The sequence below is a fragment of the Talpa occidentalis genome, unplaced genomic scaffold (genome assembly GCF_014898055.3).
Source record: "Talpa occidentalis isolate TD23 unplaced genomic scaffold, MPIMG_talOcc4v2.1 talOcc4.2, whole genome shotgun sequence".
Taxonomy (NCBI): Eukaryota; Metazoa; Chordata; class Mammalia; order Eulipotyphla; family Talpidae; genus Talpa; species Talpa occidentalis.
This window is the reverse complement of record NW_023602073.1, coordinates 64,569,499-64,589,917: the sequence shown is the minus strand read 5'-3', so window position 1 is coordinate 64,589,917 and position 20,419 is coordinate 64,569,499. Positions and strand designations below refer to the sequence as shown.

At 54.5% G+C, this 20,419-nt stretch overlaps 2 protein-coding genes across 3 annotated transcripts; both read left to right on the top strand.

The window, feature by feature from the left end:
* The first annotated feature begins 4 nt into the window (after positions 1-4).
* MRPL2 (mitochondrial ribosomal protein L2) lies at positions 5-4,296 on the top strand. The gene is made up of 7 exons (XM_037519749.2): positions 5-335; positions 1,414-1,582; positions 2,411-2,552; positions 2,663-2,778; positions 2,862-2,972; positions 3,251-3,324; positions 3,890-4,296. Exons 1-7 carry the CDS (start codon positions 243-245, stop codon positions 4,100-4,102), a joined length of 918 nt encoding a protein of 305 aa, XP_037375646.1. The 5' UTR covers positions 5-242; the 3' UTR covers positions 4,103-4,296.
* A 443-nt stretch (positions 4,297-4,739) lies between these two features.
* Positions 4,740-19,888, top strand: CUL7 (cullin 7). Of its 2 annotated transcripts, none has more exons than XM_037519742.2 (26): positions 4,740-4,862; positions 5,714-6,397; positions 6,692-6,843; positions 6,984-7,484; positions 7,924-8,062; positions 8,156-8,352; positions 8,627-8,855; positions 9,611-9,848; positions 9,932-10,037; positions 10,868-11,095; positions 11,365-11,455; positions 11,593-11,764; positions 11,938-12,043; positions 12,335-12,430; positions 12,588-12,763; positions 13,066-13,199; positions 13,531-13,713; positions 14,012-14,118; positions 14,221-14,403; positions 15,799-15,959; positions 16,109-16,325; positions 16,433-16,694; positions 17,378-17,523; positions 17,669-17,795; positions 17,880-18,085; positions 18,319-19,888. In XM_037519742.2, the coding sequence occupies exons 2-26, from the start codon at positions 5,722-5,724 to the stop codon at positions 18,640-18,642; spliced, it is 5,157 nt and encodes a 1,718-aa protein (XP_037375639.1). In that variant the 5' UTR covers positions 4,740-4,862; positions 5,714-5,721; the 3' UTR covers positions 18,643-19,888. The 2 variants fall into 2 exon arrangements, with proteins under 2 accessions (XP_037375639.1, XP_037375640.1); XM_037519743.2 differs by having other exon boundaries at positions 4,741-4,862; positions 5,714-6,301; positions 18,319-19,887.
* The last annotated feature ends 531 nt before the right edge of the window (positions 19,889-20,419 follow it).

The window sequence follows — 20,419 nt, the reverse complement described above, 5'->3', positions numbered from 1 at the left end:
CGGCTCCGCGGGGCGGGGCCTATGGTCCAGTCACGCGACCTCGTAGAAGTCCGAGGATTGGCTCTGGTCTAGCGAAAGGCAGAAAGGAGGTGTGGCTCCAGCTGCTGTCGGATTCTCGGCCCGCCTCCTTAACGTAGGAGAGAGCGACGGCATTTGCAACCGTTAGCGTCATCCGTCAGCGCCGGGAGACCTGGCTGAAGGTAATGGTGGCCTGCTGAGCCCCGTGGAGCCTGGCCACATTCATGGCCCTGCGGGCACTAACCCGCGCTCTGGGTTCCCTGAGCCTGACGCCCCCGGCCGCTGTTCCAAGCCAGAGCCTGTTCCCGGGCTCCCAGGTAATTCACTTTACCCGGGAATGAGGCTGTTTCCTTCCGGTGCGCCGAGAGGGGACACCCTGAGATGGGAGGCGGGGAATGTCAGCCTGGTGAGAACTCACGCTGGCCGGTGACCTCGAATAAGTCACTCTCAGCCTTGGCTTTCAGTTTTGTAAGTGTTGCTGTTTCTTCGGACCTCGGGATTCTTCGGATGAGATATTAGAGGTGAAAGTGACTTACAGAACACCGGTTGTACAGTTTCAGTAATAACTGATATTCATTGAATACCTATCCTAAGTCAAGTATAAGTAATAGACGTCTTAAATAAGTGAACTCCTTTTAATTACTCGTAAGAATTGTTATTCCCACTTTACATATGCGAAAATGGATAAACGGGGCAAGATCATACACCAGCTATTGGGAATTAAGGAGTCTGGGCTCTTAACCATTAAGGATAAGTTATTGCTGAAATTACAGAATGTGAGGCTACAGACCATGAATAAAAGCCTAAAATGAAGTATCACAAGGTCCCTAGTGGGCAATTGGTGAGACACAGAAAAGAGAAGTGGTAAATCTTGCTTCTCTGGGGCTAATGGTAGAAGATTGGCAGATGCATACTTAAAATTCCAAAGCAACCTGCTCTGTGAAATGCTTGAATACAGTGGGGAACAGTACAGAAATGATCCCTCTCCTCCACCTATATCTGAAAAACTCCCAGAAGCATAATGTAGATGGTTGGTGTTGATGGTGGTACATGGATGTGTAGAAGTTACCTACTCTACAAAAGGAAGTTGTTTAGGAAAAGTTCTCTGGAGAAGGGGAGCTTTGAGTAAGATTTGAAGGAGATGCACCAGTGCAGAACATTCCATTGAAGAAATACTTCAGAGGTGAGTGAGAGGAGAGGTAATCAACACATACACCTGGATAAACATTCTGCGCTGCTATTTGTGCAAGCTGTGACGGGTGTTTTTGGACAGCTGGTTTGACACTTGAAGGAAGAAGTGGGCTATAATCTAAACTTCATCTGTGTCCTCTTCCTTTGTTCTCTGATGCTTCTTTAATAAGCTTTCAAGCGAAGGAGTTTTCTGTTTATCTCTAGGTAACAAATAATGCCGTCCTCCAGCTGCCCTTTGCCTCGATGTTGCTCCCCTGCCGCCCATTCCTTACATCTGTGGCTCTTAGTGCCAACCTTGGGTCCTGGAAGAGTCGTACCAAGTATACGGTTACACCAGTGAAGATGAGGAAATCTGGGGGTCGAGACCACACAGGTGGGAGCAAGAGAAATTAAGTAATAAAGGAGGAACACTGTAGAACCCAAGATCTGTATATTATTATACTTAACACATTGTAAGGCAGAGAAATATAAGTTAAAAGCAGTTAGTAGACTTCTGCATGTAGTATGTGTGTAAGCCCGAGTAGAATATAAAGCAATAGGCAAGTGGTCTGTGTGCCAATGACAATCTAGGTAGTTGAAATACCTGGCCACATACAGGAAGTATCATATTTTTCTTCAAACCTTCAAAGGTTACAGAAGGTTATAGAAGTTGAAATTGAGTACTATTGGGCCTCCCCGGTGGCGCAGCGGTTGAGCGCTGGGTTGTGAAGCTGCCCGCAGCCTCTGTAGCGCCGGTTCAATCCCCAGCTGCTGCCCAGCCACCAGAGGAGGGTCCCACATGGCGCGCAGACCTCTCCTGCTGCCTGCTGCTCCCCTCAGCCTGCTCTGTTCCCCGCTCTGGCTCTGGTGAATTCTCTCACCTTCCCGCGCTTCTGACTGTACCCAGTGCTTGTATAAATAAATAAATCTACAAAAAAAAAAAAGGAAAGGAAAAAATTGAGTACTATTTACTTGAAATTTTACACTATTACTAAATTGGTAATTTGAAGAGATTTTTATCTGGAAGTTACAGTTCCATAATCATATAATTGTTTTTGCAAAGCATTCTATAGGTGTTTTCCTATCCCCACTTACTTGTTGCTGTTCTAATTTTTTATTTTTTGTTTGTGTGTCATAATGTGGGAAGCACTGCCCTCTGCCCAGGGCAGACCTGTTCCCATTGCTGGAAGCTGATTCATCTGATTCACTGTCCTGACCACAGGCCGAATCCGAGTGCATGGTATTGGTGGGGGCCACAAGCAACGTTATCGCATGATTGACTTTCTGCGTTTCCGGCCTGAGGAGGAAACCAAGCCAGGACCCTTTGAGGAGAAGGTCATCATCGTCCGTTATGATCCCTGTAGGCAAGTTTGGGATATGCGGTGATGATGCGTGCCTAAATAACTGCTCTGTGACTTTTCAAAAGATGTGAGATACCTAGATGGTTTGCTCACCTGTCTCTCACTTTGACTAGGTCGGCAGACATAGCTCTGGTTGCTGGGGGCAAACGGAAACGCTGGATCATTGCCACAGAAAACATGCAGGCTGGAGATATAATCCTGAACTCTGATCAGATAGGTCGAATGGCAGGTGATACATGGCCACCTGATGTGGGGGGCAGCGGTGCTGGGAGGCGCCAAGGGTTTTGGTGCTGATGAAATTCTGTCTTCTAGTTGCTGCCCGGGAAGGGGATGCACATCCTCTTGGGGCCTTGCCTGTGGGGACACTTATCAACAATGTGGAGAGTGAGCCAGGCCGGGGGGCCCAGTATATCCGAGCCGCAGGTATGAAGAAAGGAGGAACTTGGGGCTCTTACAGTGTGGAAGGTAAAGGGAATCTGAGGTCACAATTCTCTGAACCCATGGGCCAACAAGGAAAACGAAGATGAAGAAGTGCTTGTGTTTTGACCTAAAACTTAACATGCACCTGCTTCAGTGTATCTTTTCCTAAATGGCAAAGCAAGAATAGTGGGGGGGTGGAAGAGTTGTTAATATCCTGCTGTGAATTCCCCTACCACTTCCTCCTTTGTGGAGAGTGCAAAGCTGCTTTTCCCTTCCCCCAGGAACCTGTGGTGTGCTGCTACGGAAGGTGAATGGGACAGCCATCATCCAGCTACCTTCTAAGAGGCAGATGCAGGTGTGTGGGTGGGGAGGGATCTGCAGAGGAGGAATTTTGGGAATGTTCCTTCCTGGGCAGGATAGCTCCCAGGTATTTTGTGTTACAAAGTTCCTTAGTTGGATCTGTGTAACTAGGCATGCCTTGTGAGGCTGGTACCATAAGGAATAGTGGGAAGGAAGTGTGTCCTTTCAACTACTATGGAACCTACTCTCAGGTTCAGTTTTTTTGTTTGTTCGTTTGTTTGTTTTTAAGATTTTTTTATGCATACAAGAGCTAGGGTACAGGCCAGAGATGGGGGGGAGGACTCACCAGAGACAGAGCGGGGAACACAACAGGCAGACTGACTGAAATACACTCCTGAGGGGAGCCGCAGGCGAGACAGGAGAGGTCTGCCGCGCCATGTGGGTTTCTCTCTGGCTCAACCCCCTGCACCACCAGGGAGGCCCCAGGTTCAATTAAGTTATGCTTCCCCCCTGTCCTGTCCCTTCTTTCAAGGAGTGTAGAAGCCTCCCAAGAGTCCATAGCTTCAGCATTGTCAGCCTTACCCCCCCAAAGTGCATTCTCTGTCTGCTTTCTTTGTCAGGTGCTGGAAACCTGCACAGCAATAGTGGGACGAGTATCCAACGTTGATCATAATAAACGAGTCATTGGCAAGGCCGGGCGGAATCGCTGGCTGGGCAAGAGACCTTCCAGTGGACTATGGCATCGCAAAGGGGGCTGGGCAGGCCGAAAGATTCGACCACTGCCCCCCATGAAGAGTTATGTGAATCTTCCCACAGCTGCTGCCCAAAGCTGATGTCTGGACTTTAATAAAATGACCCCCTATTTTATCGGTTACTGTTTTGGCGGGGAGCGGGAAGGTACATACTGCACCCGGTAAAGGAAAGGCGCAAACAAGTGTGGGTAAGAAGCAAGGAAAGAATACGGAGCAAAGACTGAGACTACACCCCCTCATTTGCAGCCATCCTCCTGGCCTCAGCTCCTTTATATGGAATGGGGGAGGGGGTGCCGGGACGATAAATGACCTCCAAGGTCTTTTCCAGTCCTGACTTTGGGAACCCGGGAAGGCACTTCCGGTGGCAGGAGGGAGGATGAAAAGGAAGAGGAAAGGGCGGCACGAAGGAGGAGGTGCTGAGCGTTGCCGAGGTGGCACGGGCGGCTCCGCCCCGGCGCTCTCCGAGGGCCCCTAGCTTTCCGCTGGGCCTGGCGGAAATGAGCTGCAGCTGCAGGCGGGCGGCGGAGCCCGCCGAGCTGGGCTGGGCTGGCAGCGTCCTCGGGGGCTGGGACCGAATTCCGCCCCGCCCCGGCCCGCCTCGGCGCGCGAGCAGGGCAGGCGGTGACAGAGGCCCAGCCCCGGAGCGCTCAGCGCCGCGCGCCACGCCCCCTGCCTGCCCTCCCGTCCCGCAGAGGCACGCCCCCGCCCGCCTCTCCTCCTCGACCCCTTCGGGGGCCCAGGCGCGGCCCAAATCTCCGCCAGCGCCGCCGCCATCGCCTGCGCCACGTCCCTAGCCCTGCGAAGGACAGGCCTCGCGCCAGGACCCCCGTCGACTTCTGAGGTGGCCAGAGCCCCGCCGCGGCCCCCTGCCCCTACCCTGGGTTTTCCTCCGTCTGCTCGCCCATCGAGCCCCGCGGCCCCCCATTCCACCATGACTTGGGATTCTGGTTTATCCGGCCTACCCTCCGACCCCATCTTGTCGCGCGTGCCCCAGCTTTTCGGGATTTTGAGCCCCTGTCACCAAGCCTCGCACCCTTCCTTCACCCATCCGGTCTCCTGTGCACCCTGTCCTGGGCCTCGCGTCCCCCCATCGGCTTTGCCACTCCGGGCCTCCAGTCATCCGCTCCTCCAGCCCCTCCTCCAAGCCCATCGCTCCATACACCCTCATTTCACCGTCAATTTTCTGGGTCTCTTAACCCTGCGACTCACACTTACGTCCTTCCACTTTTGGAGGTAGCACCCCTTTCCATATGCACTCAAGCGCTCACTCCCCACCGCTCCCCCCATCCTGCTTTGCATTTTGCAGGCCCTCTTCCCAGGGTTGCTGTCCCCCCTACTTCCAGGCCTATAAGATTCACTTGTAACCCCAAGCCTGCTTTACCCGCACTATCCCCTTCCCACTGCCCCAAAACAATCCACTCCAGGCTGTGGGGTCTTGGACCCTCCTTTTAGCACCCAAATTTTGTGTTCTCCCAGAACAAACACCCTTATGTTCCTCTGCCTAGGCCTGATCCCACTCTGTGTGCAGCAGGCAACTCCTGGGCTCTGCTTTACTCCTCCACCCCCGCCCCAGACCAACAGCTGTTGCCGCATTTGCTTCCCCAACTCGTAGATGCCCTTGATTTGCTGACCTCCCCTCTCACCCTCTCACTTTCATTTGCTTGCCTGTTCTCTTTTCCTTGTGTGTCCCAGGTGCCAGGATGGTGGGGGAGCTCCGCTACAGGGAATTCAGAGTGCCCCTGGGCCCCGGCCTGCATGCCTATCCAGATGAACTGATCCGCCAGCGTGTGGGCCACGATGGGCATCCTGAGTACCAGATCCGCTGGCTCATCCTCAGGCGTGGGGATGATGGGGACGGAGGTGCTAGCCAAGTGGACTGCAAAGCTGAGCACATCCTGCTGTGGATGTCCAACGATGAGATCTATGCCAATTGCCACAAGATGCTGGGCGAGGATGGCCAGGTCATCGCGCCCTCCCCGGAGACTGCAGGGGAGGCTGGGACCCTCGACAAATCTGTGCTGGTAGAGATGGAAACAGATGTGAAGTCTCTGATTCAGAGGGCCCTTCGGCAGCTGGAGGAGTGTGTGGGCAGCACCCCTCCTGCTCCCCTGCTTCACACTGTGCACGTGCTCAGCGCCTACGCCAGCATCGAGCCCCTCACTGGGGTCTTCAAAGACCCAAGGGTCCTGGACTTGCTCATGCACATGTTGAGTAGTCCTGACTATCAGATCCGCTGGAGCGCGGGCCGGATGATACAAGCCCTGGCCTCCCATGATGCTGGTGAGGGGCAGTGTGGGGAGGAAGGGGGAGCAGAAGAAGGGCTGGGTCGGCTCGGGGCCTCACAGGACACTGTGGCAGGAGCCTCTGATCTCATCAGTACGTAAATGATTTGTTGTCCTTCTCTTTGGAAGAAGGGGAGGTGGGTGGGGGCGACTCTGCAGAGAAAGGACTGAATCCCCAAGAACCTCATGTTAATTGGCTTTCTATGCAGAGGAAGAGTTTAGACTATTAGACTGTTAAGAGTAAAATAGTTCTGATTTATCCAGCAAATCATGCCATTCCTAGTGTGTGATGGGGGGAAAAAATGTAACAAAGGGAGCAGAAGGCCTCAGAAAGATCCTGGGAAGGGTGATGTTAGGGAGCAGTTACTGATTGGAGTGTGGGTTACAGGAACCCGGACCCAGATTCTTCTGTCTCTGAGCCAGCAAGAGGCCATTGAGAAACAACTGGATTTTGACAGCCGCTGTGCTCTGCTGGCTCTGTTTGCACAGGCCACACTCGCTGAACACCCCATGTCTTTCGAGGGCATTCAGCTGCCACAGGTATTCTGTGGAGGGATTGGGTGGGGAGCTGTGAACAAATCTAGGCACCATACCTTTGCATCTGTCCACAGTGGGCAGTGTGGTAAGAGAGGCTAACGCTGGAACAAGGTGGACCTTAAGCCAAAGGTTGTATCCCACAGGTCCCTGGAAGGCTGCTCTTCTCCCTGGTAAAGCACTATTTGTATGTCACCTCCCTCCTGGATCAGCTAAATGACAGTGCTACGGAAGCCGGAGCCCAGAACAACGCTGCTCCTGAGGAGCTGAGTGGGGAGAGGGGTCGGCTGGAGCTGGAGTTCTGCATGGCCATGGGCACCCTGATCTCAGAGCTGGTGCAGGCCATGCGCTGGGACTGGGCTTCAAGCAAGGAGGGGCCCTCCACACGGTCCTCCTGTTCCATCTTCCAGCCCCAGTCAGCAGAAGCAGGCCCAGGGCTCCCCGCTGCCCATTCTCGGCCCTCCCTCAGGAGGTCAAGGCGCTTTCGCCCTCGCTCTGAGTTTGCAAGTGGCAATACCTATGCCTTGTATGTGCGGGACACCCTGCAGCCAGGGATGCGAGTGCGGATGCTGGATGATTACGAAGAGATCAGTGCCGGTGACGAGGGTGAGTTCCGGCAGAGCAATAATGGCGTGCCCCCTGTGCAGGTGAGCCCGTGTGATGTGGAGATCTCTCTTGGGTGGGGCAGAGCTGGGGCTTTATGCAGGGGCCTCTGAAATAGAATCCATCAGTAAGACTGGGATGGTGAGAGGGGGTTTGCAATGAGGGGGGCCTTTTGGATGCCTGACAAAAATCTGGGTTTAGGAAGCTATGAGGTCAAGAAGACTCACTCTCAGGAAAAAAAAAAAAAACTGATAGAGAAAGACCCAAAGGTCAGGGTCAGGGAGGCAGGGTGGTTGGGGCCAAGAGGAAGAATAGGGACATAAGCTATCAAAAACAGGTTGAGGAGAGCGTGTTCTATATGTATATTCATGTTCTCCAAATGCCAGTGTTTTACTATTTGGAGAGATAGAGACTGTCTCTATCTTTGGTCTACAGTCAGATGTTAAGTGAGTCTTACCTCTCTCTTGGCCCCTTACTCTCCAGGTGTTGTGGGAGTCAACGGGCCGCACCTATTGGGTGCACTGGCACATGCTGGAGATCCTGGGCTTTGAGGAAGACATTGAGGACGTGGTCGAGGCTGAGGAGTACCGGGGGGCAGTGATCAGTGGAGCGCTGGGTATAGGTGAGCCCAGAGGGGGAGCAGGGGTGAGCTCTGGGCAGAGGAAAAGTGTTCCTTATGGGCAGCGACATCACTGCCCCTGGCCCATCCCCACAGCCCTGCCCTCCTGGCGGTGGAAGCCCATGGCAGAGCTCTACGCCGTGCCCTACGTGCTGCCTGAGGATGAGGACGCTGAGGAGAGTGAACACCTGACCCAGGCCGAGTGGTGGGAGCTCCTCTTCTTCATCAAGAAGCTGGATGGACCTGACCATCAGGAGGTCCTCCAGATTCTCCAGGAAAACCTGGATGGAGAGGTAGAGTTGGCTTGGAGACACACAGGGGTTGAAGGGTCTGTGATAGAGCACTCAGAAGACCCTGGATGGGAAGCAGAGGTTGATAGAGTAAGGGACTGCAGAGCAGGGGTCTAGAATGTTTGGAGGTGTTGGTAACCCGATGGGAGGAGCCAGCTGCCAACCAGGGGAGGTTCAGGATGGAGAAAGTACAGACAGAGGTCCCTGCCCTTACGAGTGTCCTGGAGCCTCTGTGCTTGCTGGGATGCCTGCACTGAGAAATTCTCCCTGGTGACAGATTCTGGATGATGAGATCCTGGCTGAGCTGGCTGTGCCCATGGAGTTGGCACAGGACCTGCTGCTGGCTCTGCCTCAGCGACTCGATGACAGCGCTCTCAGGGACCTGCTCAACTGCCGTGTCTACAGGAAATATGGGCCCGAGGCCCTGGCAGGGCAGCTGGTCTACCCATCCCTGCTAGAAGCCCAGAACCAACCTCAGGAATCAGCAGATGCAGCCAAAGTGAAAGGTGGGAACCAGACAGACAAAGCAGCTCTGCAGACTGGCCTCTAGGAGGGCATCGGCCTGGGAGAGAGATCTTTGCAGATTTATATGCAATCCTATCTGGAAGACATAGCACCTAAGGAAAAATCTGAAACTTAGAGATAAATAATCAATGGAGGCACAGCCATTGTGGTCCCTCAAAGAATAAAGGAGACTGTGAAGTTAGAAACTTGAAAAAGATTTGAGCCTTCAAAAATCCTCATATTTAACTTTATTGCATGCTTTCAGATGTAAGGAGATGCCCTGCTCTTTGCAGACAGGAAACACTCTGCTATTTTAACAATATAAAATTTAAAATTTGTTATGAAGCTATCTTCTTATAAGTACACTTAGTATTATTATGAGATTCGCAAGCCTAACTTTTTTTTTAAAGATTTATTTATTTATGCATACAAGAGATGGGGTGTAGGCCAGAGAGGAGGGGCAGAAGGGTGAGAGGATTCATCAGAGTGGCGAGCAGAACAGGCAGATCTACTGAAATACACTGCTGAGGGGAGCAGTGGGCGAGACAGGAGAGGTCTGCTGCGCCATGTGGGTCAGCTCCCTGGCCGGGGATCGAACTCGTGCTTCATAGTGCTGAGACTTAACCCTTTGTGCCACCAGGGAGGCCCCTCCAAACCTATCTTTTAAGACAAAAATCTAAATTTTTTAGGAAAAATTGGGAAATAAGATTGAGATTTATGAATCTGTCTCTCCTTTTTGGCTTCCTCCTTCTTATAGCAAAAGACCCCTCAGCTCAGTGCCCCAGCACTCCCCTGCAGCATCTGGTGGAGGGTTATGGTCCAACTGGGAAGATCTTCCAGGACCTGGAACGAGCCTTCAGCTCAGAGGGGGCCCAGGAGAGTGAGGTCAAGCCGATCCTCCAACAGCTCCTGCGGCAGCCCCAGCCCTTCCTGGTGCTCATGCAGAGCCTTGACACCCCAGCTGCCAACAGGGCCCTGCACCTGGCCGTTCTCAGGTGAGGGGGAGATTCAAGGCAGGTTCGGGCAATCAGGTCTCGAGGCTGGCTGATTATCTCTCCTCCCACCTCCTGTTCCCCAGAATCCTGAAGCAGTTGGCGGATATCCCTGAGGCCCTGCTGCTCCCCTGGCATGAGGCCATGGATGCCTGCATGACCTGCCTGCGGTCCCCAGACACTGATCGAGAGGTACCCCTGCCCTGCAGCGGGAAGGGGCTGCAGGGAGAAGGCAGCCTCTGGGGAGGCCGACCCCTTGGGCAGGACTCTGGAGGATGCAATGGAGCATTTGCTCTTGCTTTGGGTTTTGTTTTTAAAATTGAATTTCATTTTTTTAAATAGGTAATACATTCCCACGGTTCACATATCAAAATGATATAATAAGGTATACACTGAAAAACCTCACACCACCCCAGTCCCTGTTCTAATGCCCCCTCCACACTCCTATTAGTAACCACTTGTATTAACTCATGTCACCTTCTGTGTTTCCCTCCACACATATATTTTTTTTGCGAAATGAACTATGTGTGCTTTTATATATATTTAAAAATATTAAGAGCCTCAGTGACTCCTTTTTGGCTGGCATGTAAGAGAAAGGGGAATGAAGGTCCTGGGCACAGATGCTTGGCAAGGGGTCTGTCATGGTGACAGGGGCACTCTGTGTGTCCAAGCACAGCCAGCCCCTCTTGGCCCCATCCCGTGTGCCAGGTATCTGTGCTTGGGGGTCTGAGCATCTCACAACATAGCCCTGCAGTTGGTTCTTGGGACAGCGGGGCCTGAAAAGAACAAATCTGGGTGGTCTCTATCCCTATTGCCAGTCAGTAGCTGAGAACCCAGAGTGGCAGGGGAGCTCCTGCCTTTCCCATTTCTGTTTGGTTTTGGTTCTCCTATGTCACCGGGCGCTCACGTTCCCCCCACCCCCGCCTGTCCTCCTACTTTCCGCTGTGTAGGGAAGTAAAGATGAAGATGCCCTTGTGGCCTGGGCCTTGTTCCCAACCGTCACCTCCTCATTCCCATCCCAGGTGCTCCAGGAACTGATTTTCTTCCTGCACCGCTTGACCTCAGTGAGCAGGGACTACGCCGTGGTGCTGAATCAGCTGGGAGCCCGAGATGCCATCTCCAAGGCCCTGGAAAAGCACCTGGGCAAGCTGGAGCTGGCTCAGGAGCTGCGGGACATGGTGTTCAAGTGTGAGAAGCACGCCCACCTCTATCGGAAGCTCACCACCAACATCCTGGGAGGCTGCATCCAGGTCAGGAAGAAGTGGGGGGAAGCTGTGGGTTCAGAGCTGGGAAAGAGTATGAAACCAGAACAGTGGGGTCAGGGAGAAGGGAGCTGTTCCTGCAACTGGGAACAACAGCTATGTCTTGACCACGGGGGCTCTTGTCCTGCACCCTCTTCCCCTGTGCCCCTCTCTGTCTGGGCCTGGAGGAAGTCCCTCTGCTGCTGGGCCTTTTCTCCATGTGTTTCTCTGTGTCCCTGCCTCCTCCCGCACTGCTTCTCTCTCTGTCATGGCTGCAGATGGTGCTGGGCCAGATCGAAGACCACAGACGAACCCACCGACCCATCAACATCCCCTTCTTTGACGTGTTCCTCAGGCACCTGTGCCAGGGTTCGTGCGCCCCTCTGCTTTCTCCCGACACCCACCCCAGCATCCGTTCGCCCCTTCCCTGCCTGCTCCCTCGTCCCTTCCCTTTCTTCTCTCAACCCTCCAGGCTGTGAGCCCACCCCCTTCCCACCTGCCCCCAGGCTCCAGTGTGGAAGTGAAGGAGGACAAGTGCTGGGAGAAGGTGGAGGTGTCCTCCAACCCCCACCGGGCCAGCAAGCTGACAGACCGCAACCCCAAAACCTACTGGGAGTCCAACGGCAGCGCCGGCTCCCACTACATCACCTTGCACATGCGCCAGGGCGTCCTCGTCAGGTAACAGGCTCCATGCCCATGCTGAGCCGCACATACACTTTCTCATGAGTCCCCTGTGTTTGTCTTGGCGGGGAGCAGCATCCCCTGAACATGACTGAAGAGTCCCCTTGGGCCTGCCTGCAAGGGCATATGACTGGTTCCGGTTCCTAATGATTCCTCTTACCTGCTCCCAGGCAGCTGAATCTGCTGGTGGCTGGCGAAGACTCAAGCTACATGCCGGCCAGAGTGGTGGTGCTCGGCGGCGACAGCACCAGCTCCCTTAACACAGAACTCAACTCGGTAGGGACCTCTGTGCCATTGGGCCACCCCTCACAGGATGTACCCTCTTGCCCAGACCTCTAGATCCCTGAATTCCTCCCTGTTTTGAGCCCTGTAGAAAGTCGTATTCTTTATCCCTGTGCCTTTGTGACTGCATCAGGCCCTAAGCAGTGAGGCGTTAGGACCCCTTCCTCGGGACCCCACACATCCCAGGGCTGGGGGAAGGGAGACGCAAGGAGGGAATGCTTGCAGATGTGGGTGCTTTGGACACTTCTATCCACACTGTGACAGCCCTTTTCTGCCCCCTGCCAGGTCAACGTGATGCCCTCCGCCAGCCGGGTGATCCTTTTGGAGAATCTGAACCGCTTCTGGCCCATCATACAGATCCGCATAAAGCGCTGCCAGCAGGTAGGGGAGGGTCATGGGGCATGGTCCTGGGCAGGGGCTCTAGGCCCTGTCACTGTTGCTGATATTGGGTCAGTGCGCCTGCCTGGTCACAGGCCGCTCCAGGGTGAGGCTTGAGGAGGACATGGAGCAGGTGATAATAGGCCTGTGTGCTTTGCAGGGCGGCATTGACACTCGCATTCGGGGGTTGGAGATCCTGGGCCCCAAGCCCACGTTCTGGCCAGTGTTCAGGGAACAACTGTGCCGTCACACACGTCTCTTCTACATGGTTCGGGCGCAGGCCTGGAGCCAGGACATATCCGAGGACCGCAGGAGCCTCCTGCACCTGAGTTCTAGGTGTGTGTGAGAGGCAGGCATGTTACAGATGACTGTGGACCAGGGACACAAAGGAAGGAGGATGGAGGAGGGGTCTGATGTGCTTGGGGAGGGGGCAGGAGTGTTCTGTGTTGGGGAAGGGAAAATAAAGAGATTTGTCTGGTGGGCTGGGAATGGGATGTGTCTATTAACACAGGTGGGGGTGGGGCTTGGGGTTTCGGTCTGGCTACTGGGGCTTAGCCGGCAGTCTTGGGCTGAGTGGATACCGGGGTGATTTATGCCTCTCATCCCTGGCGCCTTCCTTCCCCCACCCTTATCCCCAGACTCAATGGGGCTCTGCGGCAGGAGCAGAATTTTGCTGATCACTTCCTCCCCGACAATGAAGCTGCCCAGGCACTGGGCAAGACCTGCTGGGAGGCCCTGGTCAGCCCCCTGGTGCAGAACATCACTTCCCCCGGTAACAGTCCCGACCCCCAGCCCCCTTCCCATCCCATTGCTTTTCCCCACTAGTCAGCTCCTGCTTACTCTAGCCTTAAGCCACCTAGATGATGCCATTGGCCCTTTGGTACCTATGTGCCCTAGTGCCACTTTCCTCACAGCCCCGGACCGCCTCCTTTCCCATGTCTCCCAGGTGCCAGCTTAACCAATCAGAAGGGACCTGCCTCCCCCCCTCACTGCCACCCCCATATCACTGTCGATTGCTCTTTCTCTGCCTTCCCGTCCAGCCCAGCCTAGTGTCTCCCTGCTGCCCTGGAGTCATGCCCTTCCTTGTTTTTCCTGGCCTCCAGATGAGGACGGCATCAGCCCCCTGGGCTGGCTGCTGGACCAGTACCTGGAGTGTCGGGAGGCTGCCCACAACCCCCAGAGCCGCGCAGCAGCTTTCTCCTCAAGAGTGCGCCGCCTCACCCACCTGCTGGTGCACGTGGAGCCCTGTGAGGCGCCCCCTCTGGTGGTGACCACTGCTCGCCCCAGTGAGTACTGGGAATTGGGCTCCATGAGTGCTGGGCTTCCTGCAGGAGCTCAGTTAGGAACGTTTCCCCATGCCCTCCACCACGCACACACATACTGCAGGCTTCTGTCCCTCCTCACCTCCCCCCCCCCCCCGGCATGCTCAGCTTATATATTCTCCAAGCTTGTGTCACCCCCACCCAGGAGCATCATTTCAGGTAGCAGCAAGTCAGGAAAGGCCTCAGGGCTCACCCTTGAATGGGGATCCAGAGCTTAGGGTCTGCCCCCACCTCGCCCCGACCCCTTCCTCTGTCTCCATAGAGGGCAGAAATAGAAGCCATGACTGGAGCTCCCTGGCTACTCGGGGACTGCCCAGCAGCATCATGAGAAACCTGACCCGCTGCTGGCGGTCTGTGGTGGAGGAGCAGGTGCGCAGGGCAGGTGTGGGGGGGGAGGGAGGCTGGTCCCTGGAATAGGGGGTGGCATGTGGAGTCACCTCTTCACGCTACCTCCTCTTCCCTCCCCTCCAGGTCAACCATTTCCTGACCTCACACTGGCGGGATGACGACTTTGTGCCACGCTACTGTGAACACTTCAGTCATCTGCATAAGTCAAGCTCTGAGCTGTTTGGCCCACGGGCAGCTTTCTTGCTGGCGCTGCAGAACGGCTGTGCTGGTGCCCTGCTGAAGCTCCCCTTCCTCAAAGCTGCCCATGTAAGCCTCCCCTGCGCCTCTCCCTCCCCCACTACCTCAACGTGACCCGCCTTCCATTCCCCTTCAGCAAGGCACTGCACTGGTATATAAACGTATCATTGGGCCTCCCCTGGTGGCGCAGCGGTTGAGCGCTGGGTTGCGAAGCTGCCCGCAACCTCTGCAGCGCCGGGTCTATCCCCGGCTGCTTCCCGGCCACCGGAGGAGGGTCCCACATGGCGCGCAGACCCCTCCTGCCGCCCGCTGCTCCCCTCAGCAGTGTATTTCGTCAGTCTGCCTGTTCTGTTCCCTGCTCTGGCTCTGGTGAATTCTCTCACCCTCCCGTGCTTCTGACTGTACCCAGTGTTTGTGTAAATAAATTAATTAATTAAAAAAAATAGCTGTACTTCATATCACACCTTTAAAAATGAAATAAAAATAAAAATATTTTAAACATATTATTAAAAATTTAAAAAAAGAAAGAAAAAACGGTGACCCCCAGCATATCTCAATGTCCTTCCTTCTGTTGGTATGCGTGATTTAACATCATGTACTGTGCTACATGCTCTGTCTTGCTTTTTTTTTTTAAAGATTTACTTATGTATGTATACAAGAACTGGGATATAGGCCAAAGGTGTAGGGGGGTGAGAGGATTCACCAGAGACAGAGTGGGGAGCAGCACAGGCAGACTGACTGAAATACACTGCCGAGGGGAGCAGCGGGCGAGACAAGCCTCCTGGCTGGGGATTGAACTCAGACAGCAGTGGCTGGTGATAGCTTCATAGTGCTGAGACTAACCCCTGCACCACCAGGGAGGGACCTGTCTTGTTTTCTCTTGACCATGCCATTAACAGCCTTTTTGGTGCTGTTATTCATCCTCATTTTTCACTCTTGCTTAAATTCCATGTAATGAATACACTATAATTTAATCCACCATTCCCACTTCTTGTGTAAATATTTAACATGTGCTTAACATGTGTCAGGCACTGTGATAAGAGTTGAAGATAGATCAAGCCCCTCCCCTCCCGTCTCCAAGCCCTTCTAAGGGAGACGCCCAGTTAAGCAAATGCTGAAGTGAACTGTCACCAGCAGCCTGGGCACCAAAGGGCACCGCTCAGCCTCTGGTCACTATGTCATCAGTCACACTGCAGTGTGACCCTCCGTATACCTAAATAGTTTCCTTGTTTTAATTATTATCATTAGTTTTATTTTAGACATGCTCAATGTGACAAACATTTTTCATCTTTATTAATATTATTAGCTTCCACTGTTCTTAGAGACTTGATAAAACTGTTTATAAAAGCATTGGCCAGTTTTTGAAGCTGCTAGCCGTTCATATCTCCTTCCTCAGAGCTTCTCCACTGCTGCCCTCATCTCCTCACTCCCTCACTCATGGTTTTCTATGCTCCCCACCTGCAGGTGAGTGAGCAGTTTGCCCGGCACATTGACCAGCGGATCCAGGGCAGCCGGATTGGTGGCGCCCGAGGAATGGAGATGCTGGCGCAGCTGCAGCGATGCCTGGAAACTGTCCTCATTTTCTCTGGCCTGGAGATAGCCACCACCTTTGAGCATTACTACCAGTGAGAATGGATCTTGGGAGTTGGGTGGGGGAGGCAGAAAGACAACCGGGCCTGGGCACCTGGTCCAGGTAGCCTGGAGTACAGAAGCGGGGGACTGGGCCAAACTGTGTGCCCACACCAAGGCTTGACCCGGGCTGTGTGTGCTGCAGACACTACATGGCGGACCGTCTCCTGGGCGTGGGCACGAGCTGGCTGGAGGGGGCTGTGCTGGAGCAGATCGGTCCCTGCTTCCCCAATCGCCTCCCCCAGCAGATGTTACGGAGCCTGAGCACCTCCGAGGAGCTGCAGCGCCAGTTCCACGTCTACCAGCTCCAGCGGCTCGATCAGGAACTCCTGAAGCTGGAGGACTCGGAGAAGAAAATTCAGGTGGGTGCAGGGGAGAGATTCGCTGATGGGAGAGGAGAGAGGAAGAGAGCCACGCAGCCATCCAGAGTTGGTCCGTGGGCTGTGAGCAACCCCGTGTTCCTCTTCAGGTGGGCCGTGAGGCCAGTGGCAAAGAGCACGAGAGGAGGACGGAGGAGGAAGCAAAGGAACCTGGGGCGGCGGTGGCAGACGTGGAGGAGGAGGAGAACGAGGACCTCTACTATGAAGGCGCCATGCCTGAAGTGTCTGTGCTGGTCTTGTCATCACGCTGCTGGCCTGTTGCCACCATCTGCCACACGCTGAACCCCAGAACTTGCCTGCCCACCTACCTGAGGGGAACTTTGAACCGATACTCCAACTTCTACAACAAGAGTGAGGAGCCAGGAGGCGGGAGCTGGGGGCTGGGAAGAGGATGGGACATTGGGAAGGACCCTGGGTTGGGAGCCTTGATGGGGTGGATTTGAGAAGAAAGGGCAGGACTTTGTGGAGGTGGAGGGGGGGTGCTATCAGACACCGGATCCCCTGACTGTTGCCTTTCCAGTCCTTAAAATGAAACCCAGGATTCTCTTAATGTGCAGTCGGGAATGGAGGCAGGAGGCCACTAGAGAGGATTTTCTTTAGTGGCAAAATCTGTAACCTAAGCTCCCCACTGGGGGCTGATCCCTGATCTGGGCAGTCACAAAGGTGGGTGAGAGACTCAGACCCTGCCCTCAGGGAGCTCCCATACTCATCCGGAGGACATTGTTTCCTTTCACAGACATTCCAGTTTGATTCCTAGCTTGATGATATTGGTTCCCTAAAAAAAGGGGGTGAATCTACTTGAAGGCTCTAATAGAGCCCTCCTGGAGCAGGCTTATGCACAGGGCAGGCTGCAGGTGTCTGAGGCTTACCCAGGGAGCAGGTGGGCACAGAGAAGGCTGAGCTCTGAAAGCTCAGGCCAGAGACCACTGTGTCCACAACGCTGGCAGCACACTCTGCAGAGGGGAGCAGGGACAAAGCTCACCTGTGGTACGTCCTCACCTGCCCCAACTCCCTCCTCCCTCACCTCCTCTCAGATCATAGCTACCCTGCCCTAGAGCGGGAGCCACAGAGACGACTGCAGTGGACGTGGCTAGGCCGGGCTGAAATACAGTTTGGGGACCAGATCCTACATGTGTCCACCGTGCAGATGTGGCTGCTGCTGTATCTCAACGACTTGCAGGTGGCCCAGCCCCTCTGCACCTCCCTGCTCTCTCCCACCTGTCCCTCATCTTTCCTTTAAACTTTGATCCCCTGTCCTCCTCCCCTCCACCCTCTCTGCACCACCCCATAGGGAGACTCTGAACATCTCCCCCATCTTCTCTAAGGCGGTCTCTGTGGAGAGTCTGCTAGCACTCTCGGGGCTCTCTCCAGACATGCTGAACCAGGCAATTGGGCCTCTTACGGCTTCAAGAGGCCCCCTGGACCTTCACGAGCCAAAGGATGTCCCAGGAGGTAGGTACTTAGGCCACAGAGGCCTCTGCTCTGAGCCAGAGCCTGCCTCCTTGTGGGCATCCCATCCAGTGATGCTTATTTCAGGGGTGCTCAAGGTTCGCGATGGCAGCGAGGAGCCCAGGCCAAGGAGGGGCAATGTGTGGCTCATCCCACCTCAGACATACCTGCAAGCTGAGGATGAGGAGGGGCGGAACCTGGAGAAGAGACGGAACCTGCTAGACTGCCTCGTGGTCCGGATCCTCAAGGCCCATGGGGATGAGGGGCTGCATATTGACCAGCTAGTCTGCCTGGTAAATGGGGGTGGGCCGGAGCTGCGAGGGAGCTGTGGGAGGGGCAGGCCACTGGAAGTGGGGCCATACTGGAAGCATCTGTCCATTATGGAGCCCGTGCGTAGGTGAAGAGCAAGGATGGGGTGCGCCTAATGTCCTCAGGGCTTCTTGTCCTGGCAGCTTGTGGTCCGAGGGGAAGCCAGAAGTGGAAGTAGGTGGTGCCTGACCTATCATGTCCCCTTGTCTCCTCTCAGGTGCTGGAGGCTTGGCAGAAGGGCCCATGTCCTCCCAGGGGTTTGGTCAGCAGCCTTGGGAGGGGGTCTGCCTGCAGCAGTACTGATGTCCTTTCCTGCATCCTACACCTGCTGGGCAGGGGCACGGTGAGACGCCACGATGATCGGCCCCAGACGCTGTCCTATGCAGTCCCCGTGACCGTGATGGAGCCTCACACTGAGTCTCTGAACCCAGGCTCCTCGGGCCCCAACCCTCCACTCACTTTCCACACCCTCCAGATTCGTTCTCGGGGTGTGCCCTATGCCTCCTGCACCGGCACCCAGAGCTTCTCTACCTTCCGGTAGCCCTGGAGATGGGGTCAGAGCTAGGAAGGGCTGGAGCTTTCTACAGAAATAAAATGCAGGAGTTTGACTACATGGATTGTGTGCATTTGGTGGCTTCTAGGGATTTGATAGGGAGGGTGCTTTCCTGACTGAAAGGGGAGAAGAGCCCTCTGGGTTGGTTGTCGCAGACCATGCCAGGATCATTGTGTTAGGAAAAGGGTGGCAGACTGGAGAGAGAGTGAGGCGTGCCTTAACATTCCCCTCTCGCCAGGGGGAGTAAATGAACATGAACGAATTCTCAGCCCCTGCTCGGTGGGTGGGCATAGGCTCAGGTGCTTCTGCCTGGCAGGCCAGAGACCCAGCCCACCTCGCCATGCACCAGATGACATGTCCCTCAGACATTGTCAAGTGGGACTCCCTTACCCTCATTTGTGGAATTGGAGGAGAATCCCTGTGGTGCTCTGAGGGACATTTGACCCGGTGAAGGTGTTGCCAGCGAGGGCCTCTCTTGGCCACCACACGCACCAGTGGGTTCAGTGCTGGAGAAGGTGGGTAGGGTGACGGTGAGTGAGACCCTAGAACCTAAATATGTACTCTATCCCAGACGCTTCAGGATCTGGATATAAACTAACATAGGATTGCAGCCCTGAGGCCATGGGGGCCCCTCTCTCCCCTGCTCTGCCTTTGCCCCTCCCAGCAGAATTGCACTCAGTGGCCAAAGCCAGGCCCTAAGTAGCCCTGAGGGCCTGGTGGCACCGCAGTGGGGGAGGTGTGCTCTGTGCTGCTGGGATTGGCTCCCCTGGCCCCACCCACACCGAGCCAGGGCAGGCGGGGCTGGGAGACTCAATGCAGGGCAGAGCTCTGCATGTTGGCTGGGGCCTTTAGGGGAGGAGGAAATGAGTGACCCAAGCATCCTCAATCTGTGGTTTTTGCAGCTCAGAGGCAAGAGGGAGAAAGCAGCTACAGAAAACACTGGGAGAAAAGGGTAAGGAAGAGTCAGATGGTGGGAGAGGAACAGACCTGAAGGGACTAGGAATGACTCAGTTCTGAGATTGGGAATACAGACTATCCTCAAACAGTGGGTACCTTTAGGACTTTTCAACTTGGCAATAGTATGAAAGTGATGAGCATTCAGTAGAAACTATATTTCAAATTCTGTATTTTGGTCTTTCCTCCGGCTGTCGATAACCATGATACTGTCGTGATGCTGGCAGCCTCAATGAGCCGCAGCGCCTAGCCTCATGCTCAAGAGGGTAAACCACCAACACTAAAGACTTTTACATTTGCAATATTGAGTTGTTTTTTTTTTTTAAAGATTTATTTATTTGGGCCTCCCCTGGTGGTGCAGGCAGTTGAGCGCTGAGCTGCGAAGCTGTCCGCAGCCTCTGCAGCGCCAGTTTGATCCCTGCTGGCCGGGAGGGTCCCACATGGCACAGCAGGCCTCTCCTGTCTTGCCTGCTGCTCCCCTCAGCAGTGTAGTTCATCAGTCTGCCTGTTCTGACTCCGTCTCTGGTGACTCCTCTCACCCTCCCGCACATCTGACCTGTACCCTGATTCTTGTATAAATAAATAATCTTTTTTTTATTATTTTTTTTTAAGATTTATTTATATATTTTTACAAGCACTGGGTACAGTCAGAAGCGCAGGAGGGTGAGAGAATTCACCAGAGCAAGGAACAGAACAGGCAGTCTGACAAAATACACTGCTGAGGGGAGCAGCGGGCAGGGCAGGAGAGGTCTGTCGTGCCATGTGGGACCCTCCCTGGGCGGCTGGGGATCCAACCGGCGCTGCAGAGGCT

Coding starts and splice junctions, on each gene's coding strand:
- MRPL2 (XM_037519749.2), top strand. CDS start 243: ATGGCCCTGCGGGCACTAACCCGCGCTCTGGGTTCCCTGAGCCTGACG. Junction 2,779..2,861: donor TCAGATAGGTCGAATGGCAG/GTGATACATGGC, acceptor TCTGTCTTCTAG/TTGCTGCCCGGGAAGGGGAT. Junction 3,325..3,889: donor CTTCTAAGAGGCAGATGCAG/GTGTGTGGGTGG, acceptor TTTCTTTGTCAG/GTGCTGGAAACCTGCACAGC.
- CUL7 (XM_037519742.2), top strand. CDS start 5,722: ATGGTGGGGGAGCTCCGCTACAGGGAATTCAGAGTGCCCCTGGGCCCC. Junction 6,844..6,983: donor AGGGCATTCAGCTGCCACAG/GTATTCTGTGGA, acceptor TGTATCCCACAG/GTCCCTGGAAGGCTGCTCTT. Junction 14,119..14,220: donor GGTCTGTGGTGGAGGAGCAG/GTGCGCAGGGCA, acceptor CCTCCCCTCCAG/GTCAACCATTTCCTGACCTC.